General features: G+C 36.6%; 1 protein-coding gene across 3 annotated transcripts in view; it reads left to right on the top strand.

The window, feature by feature from the left end:
- Positions 1-12,657, top strand: part of DDX10 (DEAD-box helicase 10) — a 287,054-nt gene that overhangs the window by 214,958 nt on the left and 59,439 nt on the right. Inside the window, exons 17-18 of one of the 3 annotated variants that reach the window (XM_029207244.1) lie at positions 3,986-4,087; positions 5,412-5,474. The exons of the other annotated variants lie outside the window; for them this stretch is intronic. Of the exons in view, the coding sequence (XP_029063077.1) occupies positions 3,986-4,087; positions 5,412-5,444 (135 nt within the window). The 3' untranslated portion in view covers positions 5,445-5,474. Of the gene's footprint in view, positions 1-3,985; positions 4,088-5,411; positions 5,475-12,657 lie in introns of those variants that run through there. 3 annotated transcript variants of the gene reach the window in all.

Genomic DNA, 12,657 nt, shown 5'->3' with positions numbered 1-12,657 from the left:
CCCAGCAAATAGTAGGCACTCAATATTTAATGAGTGAATGAAATAGTACCTCTTTAATGAAGTTACTTATTTTCACTGTTACACTTATAAAACATGATGTAGCATAATTATAGCATGCGATTTATTGGAAGGCACAGTAACTTTGGGGATATTTCAAGGTCATTTTAGAAGAAAAACAGTAAAACAAAACAAAATAAGGTTGGGGGGGCACCTAGAAAGCAGTGTTATTGAGCCAAATAGGAATTATTAAATCTCTGATGGTACACTTTATGTCTCCAAGTTCAGTTGTAAGCTGGAGCATGTTTTTTCCATAGAAAAAATGTCATACACTGGGGTTGATGATGGTGACCATATAAAGTACCATACAAACAGGATACTTTAGAGAGTGAAAATAAGTGGAACGAATAACTGCACCTGGACAGCTGGCCCTGGGCAAACCTAAGGCTGTCTTTGGCAAACCCAGGTCTCCTTCATTATAACTCAAAGATGCCTTTACCCTAACCTACGTGAAAGGGCATCCTGAGCTCTAAGGGGGCTTGGGACTCTGGAAACAAACTCCTGCTGGTAGAAAATATGAGTTGTAAAGTCATGCCACATTTTGTTTCATCTCTCCCCTTTCCTTTCCAGGATACTCTACTCGTCACTTTAGCACTGAGGGGAGGAAATCTTTCCCCTCCACTATTCTAGAATTTGAAATAAATTTCAGTTTTCCCTGCACTATCCATCCACTTGCCTACATCCCCGCTTCATCCTCCTCCTTACTAGTCCCAGTAATTAAAGAAAAAAAGTTGAGCTTTGATGATAGGTCTCCCCCTGTTTATATAAAACGGAGTTTCAGTGAAGTACTAAGAAATTTTATGAGTTAACAAATGATTGGAGTAATAGTAGTGGTTTACTAAAGTACATCTATTGCAACATTCTGAACTTGTGCTATGAGGTAACTATTTTGCAGTTATCTTGATTCTTACTTTTGCACAATGTGTTCTTGAAAACTCATCTTGTCAAATGTTCCTCTGAATACCCACAAGATAAATCACAAATATATAAAAGATTGATGATTAATTGTAATCAAAATCAACTTAATTTTACATAATTGATTTTCCATTAAGTGGTTATTTGCACTGAATATCCTTTAAGATCATTGTTTTCTATTTTAGTGTCTATAAAATAAGAAGTTTCTTCACTGTGTTCAGCTCTTTCAGAAAAAAGCAAATTGGTATAAGCATAAGACACTTAAGAAAACATACCTTAAGGTTTAATTTCCTTAAAATTAGCACTTACATAAGTTAGCGTAGGGGGTAGAGGGATGGGGGTGTAGCCTCTAAAAAGTATTTGAGTTGCACAAAACCAGGGATACTTTGAGATAATATTCTCCCCAGGTTTAGACAGCTTCGGTTTGTAAAACAAACTTGTTTAGATGGCAAAAATATGAGTCCATTTTGGTTCAGTGTGCTAGTTTCTCAACTGACTTCTGTTATTTTTGGCACTATTATCATTCAGTTTCTTTTAGAGGAACTTCTAAGTTAATTGTACTCAGTGGTGTCTTAGTAGGGTGTGTGTGTTTGAATTTGTGGAAATACTTGACAGTATTTCCCTTCAGCAGTGTTTTCTGGTGCAAATACCGGTGTGTTGTTCATCTAAAGTATATGGATGCTAATTTCTCCTATCAACTCTCTTACCCGTTTCTCTTTCTCTCTCATTCTCCTTCCCATTCAGTCTCTCACTCTCCCGTCCCTTCTATCCCCATACTGTAAAGGCTCTGAAAACTAGGAATTGCCCTCATTAAATATGACCTATATTGTGATTTAAGACCAGGAGCCACTGCTCAGAAGGAGGCCTAGAATGAATTCTGTGCGTACATGTTTGTAGGGTAAACATCATGGGCGTAATTCATAGTGAAATCATCCTGAGGATTTATGCAGTTCTTTAACTGTTTCATGTATCACTGCAAGGTTACCGTGAGATTTTGCCTCGTCATCTTGTGTTAGCATTGTGTTGGTATTTAAGTTTGGACTAAGTGGCCATTTTTTTGATTGGAAAATTGAGCCATGGTGTATTGTTCTTCTAAATAGGTAGACAATGAACTGTCAGAAGGTTAAATTTGAGGAAAACTTGACATGCTGTTCCTGAATAGCATGGTATTTGTCAGGGATTAGTGTGTGTTGTTTCAATCCCCATGGAAAAAAACTTACAGTCTCTTTTCCCTTCTTCCTTTTCACTTCAGCTTTAGATCTCTAGACTTGAAGTACCTGATAGTTCAGAGAGATATGTTTTTATCCTCCTGACTGACTGAATATCCCCTTTATATAGGAGTGAACCATTATAGAACTATTTTTTTCCCTCCAAGTCTATGGTTTTCTTTGTCTTATAACATTGTCCTGGGTGTTCCAACCATGAAAACTTTTATTTACCAGAGAACACGTCCTTTTTGGGACAAATTCTTTTGTGGTTTGGATATGCTTCTCTTTTTCCTTTATAAAGAATTTCAAATTCCTTTCATAAAACCTGTTTCCAAAGAGGTTAAATGATTGATGGGCCAGGAAGGGGAATTCAGACTTAATACCCTCTGACGTCTACACTGCCTGTGCATTTTGTTTGACGTACAACATTCACTTAAATATTTTGTCCATGATACAAAGCTGACTCATAAGAAAGGTTAGTTTTCAGTATAGTTTTATCAAAACAGATTATACAGCACCAATCCCAAATAAGTTACTTTATTAATCTTTTATTTTTCTGGGTATTGAACTAAATTTGATCAAACAGTACCTGAGCTGTATTTCATTCAAATAACTCCAAAGGGTCTATTTCTGTTAAATGTTTTAGCTGTCCACAGTTAGTAGGTGTGCTTGCCTGACTTCCTGAAGAAGGGTACATTCTATTTAATCTGCAAGATTGCTAAGAGTCAGAAGGGGTATTGATTTAGGTGATATACTGTGTTTTCACAGCAGTAGAAAAAGTCCTCATGTTTTACATCCACAGGAAGTGCAGCAAATTGTTGACTAATTGAAGATGACATGGCTTTTGAAAAAGAAATTTTAAAAAATACTGTATGTGTTTAAGGTTGCCTGTGGAAGAACTTCATGACAATCAGAACTGTTGAGAAATGAAATGAGTTCTCTCATAAGGGGAAGGTGTTGTATCCTTCACTTTCAGACACCATTCTCAATGAAGCTAGGAACTCCTACCCAACATAGGAGTTTGAATGAGAGAACTTCTGAGGCCTATCAAGACACTCAAAAGCTCATAATTGTGTTAATTCTACTTGGAGAGGGATCAGAGGAGGCACACAACATGTTCTGTAGCAGAGAGCTGTCTATAAGACTGTTAGTGGATTTAAGAATAGGTACTCTGAGATATTTGAAGGTGCTTGAAGATGGTTTCCTTTGTTTAGTAGCTCTAACTTTTTTAACATCCTAAGAAATCCAGCCTTACTTAATAGCTAAACAGTTAATTTCAGCTGGACTTTTAAAAAAAGCTATCAATGTGAAAGCAATGGGCCTAAATTAATAAAGTATTGTACAGTACTTAAGTTCAGTTCCTTTATTGAAGGCAGTAGAGCAGAGTGGTAAAGAGGGCTGGGCCTGGAATCAGAATGCCCGGGTTTGAATTCTTTGGCAACTTAATGAACTTATTCCCCATTTCTAAAATGAAGTCAATAATAGTACCTATTTCATAGGACTGTTTGAGGGTTAAGTGAGGTAATGCATGTAAAATTAGCACAACTAAAGTTAATCAATAAAAGGTTGTTACTGAGCCAGAGGTTTAGGGCAAATAGTTTTGCTTATTTCAAGGAATAACTCTAAATCAAGAAAGGACATAAAGTTTCTAGAAGATTCATTACTATGTACATCATTTTAATTCTGATTAAAAGGAAAAGAGACTGGCTGATTTTGGTCAATCTATGCTAGTTGTCTGTTGCCACACAGATATTTTCTAAAGTTTTAATGCATGTATTTAAAAAATTTGACTTCTTGTACCTTAGGCCTTTGTCTCCACTGAGAGCTTAATGAGTCATGGTTTGAAAGTGCAGATCCTGGTGGAAACCAGAGGGCCTGAATGGGTCAGAGCTTTAAAAAAATTGCAGGTACTTCTTCTTCTTTTTTTTTTTAATGTTTTATTTATTTTATTTCATTTACTTTTGGATGCATTGGGCCTTCATTGCTGTGCATGGGCTTTCTTCTAGTTGTGGCGAGTGGGGGCTGCTCTTCGTTGAGGTGCACAGGCTTCTCATTGCTGTGGCTTCTCTTGTTGTGGAGCATGGGCTCTAGATGCACGGGCTTAAGTAGTTGTGGCACACGGGTTCAGTAGTTGTGGCTCTTGGGCTCTAGAGTGCAGGCTTAGTAGTTGTGGCGCACAGGCTTAGTTGCTCTGCGGCATGTGGGATCTTCCTGGACCAGGGCTCGAACCCATTTCCCCTGCATTGGCAGGTGGATTCTCTTCCCACCGTGCCACCAGGGAAGCCCCTGAAGGTACTTCCAATCCCAATTTTAGAACTCCCTGTGGCCCTCTTATCTGTCATTATAGAACAGTTTCAGGGATTCTAAACTCAGAAGAGTCTCTCAGCAAGAGATTTGTTGTTACAGATTTTAAGTTCACATCAGAATGCCTTTTGAAACTGCTGATATATTAAGTGCACAGATGCAGAATAGTGCCTGTAACATTCTAGTATGCATGATCAGTTGGCTGAAAGAGTCTCTATTTCCAGGATAAATGACCAGGTGGCCAGAAGAGCAATTAGAGAGTATTTCCACAGGGAATGTCCAGAGTTAGCATTCTGCCAGATGTTACCTGTAACAACAGTGGCTAAGGTCCGCACTGGTTTTCCAGTTCCTGGAATGCTTTCACATGGCATACCTCTGTTGGTTAGCTTCTCACTACTAGCCTTCCCAATAAGGTGGTGGATAGGAATTACTGTTGTATTCGTAGGAACTGGAGGTGGTTGGTGAGGTTGGAGATGACAAATGGTGGTCTATGAGTTTTCCTGTTTATTTTCATATAGCCTATTAGATTCAGGGAGCCCCACTCAGTGACTCAAGTCTTTATCTGCACTAGATCATATAATGTAATGTTCTCAACAAATCAGTGATGTGTAAGTAATGTTCTCCAAGTTCTGCACATGAGGAAAATTGAGCGCTGGAGAGGTTAAATATCGGTTGAATCTTTGAAAATTACTGATATCTGATAATCTTTCATTGACAAAAACAGAACTTTCACATGGTTCAATCTAATAATTTTCAATGATACTAAATAGGCATGTTTGTATAGCTCTGTTCTGATTTATTTTATGTTGATTTTTGTCATTTGACTCTTAGAACACTATCTTATTTTCATTCATTTTTAGTTTCTTTTGAGGGTACCTTCCTATTGGCACCGTGTTTTACCTGATAGTTTTTATTTTCTTTCATCAGATGAGGAGCCTGAGCATCAGAGAGGTTAAGTGATTTGTCTAAAACGCACAAGTTATATAACAGGTAAATCTCTATCCTCCAAACCTCTTTTCCCTGTATGCCACATCAGTGGACAAAATGGTTAGAGGACTTTGGAGCCATGAGGTATTAAGAATGGTTGCAGAGGAACTGTAGATATTTAACTTGGCTGAGAAAATACTTAGGAAAGGAAAATAGCATTGACTTTTGAGTCATACAGACCTGGATTAAAACCCATCTCATTATTTATTAGGTATGTGATCTTGAACAAGTTTCTTAAACTCTCTAAGTTTTTTCATCTGCCAAATGGGGCTATCGATACCTAAATCCTAGAATTATTGAAAGAAATAAGTAAGATTACATTTATGAAGTACCTGTTATTGCTTGACATGTAAGAGTTTCTCCACAAATTATTTCCCTTTCATACCACACTTCTTCAGAAGAGAGAAAATGCATCTTATTTATTTATTTATTTATTTATTTATTTATTTATTTATTTATTTTATTGTGGAAAGTCACGTCAGCTATTGTATGGATGTTAAAATATGGCAGATTTCGTCACAATCTTTTAGAGAGATTTCGGTTAAAAGTTATACTACCACTACCACTACTTGTGTCCAAATTAAAGTCCCCTTTGTTATAAAGGGGATTTTTGGTTCAATAATGGTTAGTCCAGTTGACCTCCAAAAACTTTCCTAGTTTTTTGGAGAGGTAGCCATGAGCTAAAAGAGCAAAAGGCCAACACTTGTCATGTTGTCATCATAAACATCAAAATATTCTGGAACATTCAAAATTTTAATATATTTCTAAGATTGCTTTCTTCCCATAAATCTCGACTATCTAGCTCCCATTGTGAAAAGCATAAGTGGATGAAATCTTGTTCCCTGTGAATGTTTTTACATACTACTGTATTTAATTTTTCAAAAGAATGTTTAGGTTAAAGCATGTGCAAACTTGAATGTAAGTAACTTGTATGGTTGTTTTATTTTCATGATTCTTTGAAAATCCTCAGCGCCATTTGTCTTCTGTTTTTTTTTTGACCTAGACATGTTCTAGGAAGTTTAGTAAGTTATGTGTAACTGTAGTTCTTTAAATTTATGTAATGCTTTTGGGTATAGACAGCACAGGTAGAATTTCATTTTAGTGACCAGATGAGATTTCATGTTATATCTAAATCTCAGTCACAGTCTGTTGTTACAGCATACATACACTGGGTTTCTAAAATATTTGTATAAAGCAAACTTGTGCTAGGTATTTATTGTGTTACTAACGATGAAGGGGGAGTTGGCTGTTGGCTATGCATGGTTGATTTGGAGGAGGGGCGAAGTGCCTTCTGAAGGTAAATTTACATTGTCCACATTTGATTTGTAAAAGGCATACAGTTGATGATCTGGACTCAGGGTCCTGGGTAGACATAAACATTGCCACAGGAATCCTGTGGAAGATACCTGTATAACTCCCTGCCTTGGAGAGTTTTGTCTTGATAGCTGGAAAATAGAAAAATGCAGTTCCCATTTGATTTACCATTTGTTTGTAGCTTTCCAAATTTGGCAGAGTTCATTTGATCATTTGAAGTGAAACAGTCTAGCCCAAGGAAAATAAATTTCACATCCAGGAAGTTTATTAAGGCACTGCCAGATGATGCTAGCTAATGTTTCTTTTTCTTTACCTTGCTTCTATTTGTACCTTGGTGATTCCTTTTTCACTTCTTCCCTCCCTCTTCTTCTCCTCCCTTCCTGTCCTCCTTTATTTCAGAAAAAGGAAGATATTTAATGGAAAGCTTTTTTTTTCTCGTTCTCTCTACTTATTATTTGAAAATAATTTCTAAGGTAAAATACCAGTTTTGGCTGTTTTTGAACCTCCATGTTATTCAGAATTAGGCATATTGGATTCGTATATAGGACAAGAAATTGTTTTATGAGACAGTGTAATTTTCCAACTTCAGATATGGAAAAGTTTAAAAGCAAAAAAATGAAGAGGTGGATTGGGCAGAAATTCGTGTTTGTTTGTTTGTTACTCCCTGGAAGACAGATGCACTGATACATTCTCTTACAAAGAGCGAGTTGTCTCAGTACTTCATATTGCATGTCAAACTTTTCTATAAATTGCTATGTGGATATAGATGTATATCACACGACTGCTACAGAAAGTTTTTTTTATGCTTTTTTACTACTTTCTCTTGGTCAGCTCCTATTTCACTGGAGAATGAGCTCTACACTGATTCTCTTTTCTTGCTTTCTTCCCCTAATGTGATATTTCAGTTTTCCTTTTGGAATGAAATTATTGATTACTTGAAAATCATTCTCCCTTTTTTCCAGAGTAGCTCCTCAAGTCTTATGACAAAGCTTCCTCTAATGTCTCACTTCATTTTTTTTTTCTGATGAAGGTCTTCATTTGGCACACTGTTACAAAGGGATTCTCTATCTTGAGGACTGGGTAAATACTTGCCTTTCTTTGTCAGTTGGTTGCCAGAGCTATGTTTTAGTGCAAAAAACTTGGGGGTTGTTGACAAACACTTGTTTTTTCATCCTAATTCAAAAACTTCATAGGTCTGTGAACTTGGGCAAATCACTTAACTGCTCTAACTTCAGTTTACTGACTTATAAAGCGAGGAGAGCCTCTAAATAGAACTGAAATACTTTTGCTTTTATTATAGCTTTCATAGAGTTCCATGTTCAGCATTAACTGGAATTAAGGATAGAAAAAATTTTTCCCATTAGAATTTTCTAAGTCTTCTAAACACTGAGTTTAATTAATTTGCTGTATTCTTCCAAAGATAAACAGCTTCCTATTTATATGAACAACATTTAGCTTATACTCTAGCTTGGATTCCTCTTCAAATACCTGTGAAGGAACCATATTCATAAATAATATAATCTTCCTAAAATAATAACTTCTACTTCGCTCCTACTGATGAAAGATCATGTAATAAGAATTACAGTAGGCTTTAGAAGCACATGGTTATGTAACATTTGGCTGGCTGTTTGATACAGAGACATGGTGAATTACAAAAAAGATAAACAAAATCCTTTACTTTCCCCTGTTTTTATTATTGAGTTATGACAGTAAAATAGGTAATCGTGACCACCTCCTAATGTTACCACTCTTGCCAGCTCTGGATAGGTGACAGGCAGGAACAGATAAAGAATCATCACTGTCTCTGCACATAATACTTGTTAATAAAAAAAATTGATTTTGCCTTCTATTGGGGTCATTCTGACCTGGCTTCATCAAATTAGCCTTGTCAGAATGTTCCTTATTTCAAGGTTACCATATCAAAATGTTTTGTTGTGGCTTACACATGTCAAGACCAAGATTTTACGGGTATAATTGCATACTTTTCCAACTTTGACATGTTGTCCAAAAAATATGTGCTAGTAATTGAAGGGGATTTACTAATTTGTGGATTTTTTAAGACTAGCTTTTAAAAGCACTCTTCGTGACCAAAATACTTTCTTGGTATTAGTCAGCTCAGGCTGCCATAACAAAATATCACAGACTGGGTAGCTTAAACAACAAATTTATTTTCTCATGGTTCTGGAAGCTAGAAGTCCAAGATCAAGGTGCTGTCAGGATTGGTTTCTTTTAAGGCCTCTCTTCCAGGCTTGTGGATAGCTGCCTTCTCACTGTGTCTTCTCATGGCCTTTCCTCTGTGCTTGCATGCTGGGAAAGAAATTTCTGGTGTGTCTTCCTCCTCATGTAAGGACGCCTGTCCTATTAGATTAGAGCCCCATGACCTCATTTAACCTTAATTTTGACCTCATTTTACCTTAATTACCTCATTTAAGGCCCTATCTCCAAATATAGTCACATTGAGGGTTAGGGCTTCAAATATATGAATTTGGGTAGGAGGCACAAGTTAGTCCATAACAGCATTGCGTTGGATATATGAACATTAATTAGACTTCATCTTAATCTTCAAGGGGTTCTCTCTGTGTGGATGCTCAATGTATAAACAGATTATTAGTGTATTATCTAGTAAGTGTGATAGCAGATGTATTCAAACGACAGTATCATTTTAGTTGGATAATAATTTAAAAAAACTGTAGGCTTTGCTATGAAGAAAGAAAATACAGGCATTCTGGGAAAAGGAAGTAACATCACATTTCAGGGTTGAGCTGTAGTTAACAGTGAACCTGGTAGAGTTTTAAACAGGAAAACTCTGACATAACCTGATTTATATTTTAGAACGATAGCATTGGTCATCTGGTCCAGACTGCAGATAGATGTAGAACTCCCAAATTCTTTAAGCACTTAATCAAAGCTATGCCCAGGTGGTACTTCTAACTATATTTCTGGGAAGAACTTTCTTCTACCATGGTATTATGGAGTCTTTTTTTATATTGACATTCAAATTTCCTTATGCAGCTTAGAGCATTTTTACATTTTTTTTTGACCTGAGGGAAAAAAGTTTATTTTTATCACTACCACTATATTTATAGATGGACTCTTATGTACCTTTTCGCTTTTTCTGAACTAAGCCATGTGTATTAAGTGTTTAAAACTTCCCATTAATCATTTTTGAAGTGCTCTTTAAACTCTCACTTTCTTGATGTACCACATGCATTGTGAGCACAAAATTTTACAGCATCAGAAAGGAGTCAGTATTTTATCCTGTAGAAAGCTCTGAGAATAGTTAGTCTAACTGGTAGCTTAATGGTAGTTTCCCCTCTCCTACAAGATGGGGTAGCTGTTAGGCTTCATGGCTGCTTTCTGTGGGAAGGTTGGCTTCGTGGAAATTTCTTTTTCATAGATCAGTTTGGCATAGAAACCTTAGATGTCAATTAAAGATGAGAAGCTTAGTGTGATTATAATGGCAAGCCTGATATTTGAGATAAAACAATCTGGGAAAATATACCTTATTTTTATAAAGATATAAAAGAAGGTCAAAGGAATTAAGAGGGTCTAACCTAGAGGAGAAAAGACTTTGAGAAGATTTAAAAACAGTCAGAAATATATACAAGTATAGTTTTCAGATGATTATGATAGACTCCATTTTCTTTTAGTACAGGAAGAGAGTTTGTGGGCCTAAGCTCTTGTCAGAAGGTATTAGGTTAGACGCCTTGAAATGCCTTACCACAAGAGCTGCGGAGTCTCTGAAAATTTCCTGGGAAGGGGGTTAGGCACCATCTTTTCTGGGAAAGGATTGAATTGGATGCCTTCTTAAGAGCATTTTAAGTTCTATGCATGTGTGATATTTTAATATATTATACTGTGGGTATTACAGAATCAGAGTTTATATTCTGAGTAAATCCTTCTATGCTAGATAGAGAGGAGAAAAGGTTGTCTTTGCTGGTTAGAGAGCAGAACTATAAATAATTAGCTCTTTGCTGCAACTTTTTGTTTCTGCTTGTTAGGCAAGATCATTTTTCGATGAGTTGTTTAAATATTGTCTATCTTCATTAATTACAAACAGGTTAGAATCACCAACAAACAAGTTTTTTAAACACCTGCTTGTTAGAAATAAGGAGTCTGTGAGTTGTTTTCAGGTGTGGAGAATATTCATTAATTTTATTCTCAAAGGATTTACCAAAACTACCCAGTGCTTGCTTCCTTAAGTCTCATGGATGTTTCTTTTCTAGTCTTTCCCATTGCCATCCACTCCAATTTGAGATTTCTGTTGTATCAAACTATACTGCTACAAAAACTTTCTAAATGGCTCCAGACTCTTAGAATTATTTTCTAGGAGGTATGATTCACATACAATATAGTGCTAATGATGCCTTTTGGAGTCGTGCAGCTCATAGCAGCCCTGTGATACCCCCTTCACCAACCAGCCTCGCATAGTTCTATAAAATTCATCCTACCAAAATGCTGCTCTCACTGTATTAGTCTGTTGTTTAAGAATCTTCCTTTTTTTTTTTCTTTTGCTTATTAGCTAAAGGTCCTACTTAGAAATCCGGCTATCCCTCATGAATTATTTTCATTTTGTTTTGTGGTTTTCCCCCTCCCCCGACTTCCTAATCTGAGGGCTACTCACTTTTCTCAACATTTCAGGCCTTAACTTCATTTCCAAAGACTTGCCTGATACATAAAGACCTTACTTTACAGACATCTTTGCCTGTTTTAAATATGGTGAGGAAGGGGGAGAGAAAGGAAAATAAAATATGTGTACTGTGTGGGCCAGGGGCTCCCTATGCACTGTCTCATTTAGTTCTTTCTCCAAACGTTAAGACATCCTAGAAACCATACCAATTTGACAGAAGAGGAAATAGCTTCAGGGAGATTAATCATTTAAATGAAGTTATACAACCCAGAGAGTTCGGATTTGAACTTGGGTTTGTCTAATTTCAGAACTCTTTCTCTAGCTGATTGTCATTTAGCCCCTACTATATTAGCTATACCAGGTTTTATTTTCTTAAGTTTTATTTAGGTTATAACAAAATGTCATCTAGGGCAGCCTCCCAACAAAAGACTTCCTGCTTTCTCATAAAGCTGTTGGGAACATTTCTCTCCTTTCTCTGTCTCTGTCTCACAACAGGGTTATTATTTGAACAGTGTTAATCCTTTCAATTCAGTAATATAAAGTAGTCCTTTTATGATAATAAGGGACACATCTTAGATAAGTAAAGTCTATGTAGATTTCCCAAATGTTGTTTTATCCTGTGGTAGCATATCCTTCAAGAGTAAACCATTAGGAGATTCACTAACAAGTGCTCAAATTGTCAGGTCTAAAACTAATTTATTTTTATTAACTCCGTTTACTTCCCGGTAGAGAATTGAGCGTCATGAGGGTTGCTTAACCATGGAATAATTATGAATTATGGGGGAGAAAGAAAACTAAAAGCATCCATCCTCTCTAAACTAGATGAAATAATCACTCCAAATTATTCAAGAATTCTCTGAAGTCATTTTCTTGCTTTTCTATATTATCCTCCATAGTAGTATTTGCTTAAAATCTGCCCCCTCCCATCCCATTTTTTTTAACATCTTTATTGGAGTATAATTGCTTTACAGTGGTGTGTTAGTTTCTGCTTTATAACAAAGTGCATCAGTTATACATATACATATGTTCCCATATCTCTTCCCTCTTGCATCCCCCCCCCACCCTCCCTATCCCACCCCTCTAGGTGGTCACAAAGCACCGAGCTGATCTCCCTGTGCCGAGCTGATCTCCCTGTGCCTGTGGCTGCTTCCCACTAGCTATCTATTTTACATTTGGTAGTGTATATATGTCCATGCCACTCTCTCACTTTGTCCCAGCTTACCCTTCCCCCTCCCTGCATCC

Source organism: Monodon monoceros, unplaced genomic scaffold, assembly GCF_005190385.1.
Source record: "Monodon monoceros isolate NGI ecotype Baffin Bay Population unplaced genomic scaffold, NGI_Narwhal_1 Super_Scaffold_7, whole genome shotgun sequence".
NCBI lineage: Eukaryota > Metazoa > Chordata > Mammalia > Artiodactyla > Monodontidae > Monodon > Monodon monoceros.
This window is presented reverse-complemented; position numbering and strand designations above follow the sequence as displayed.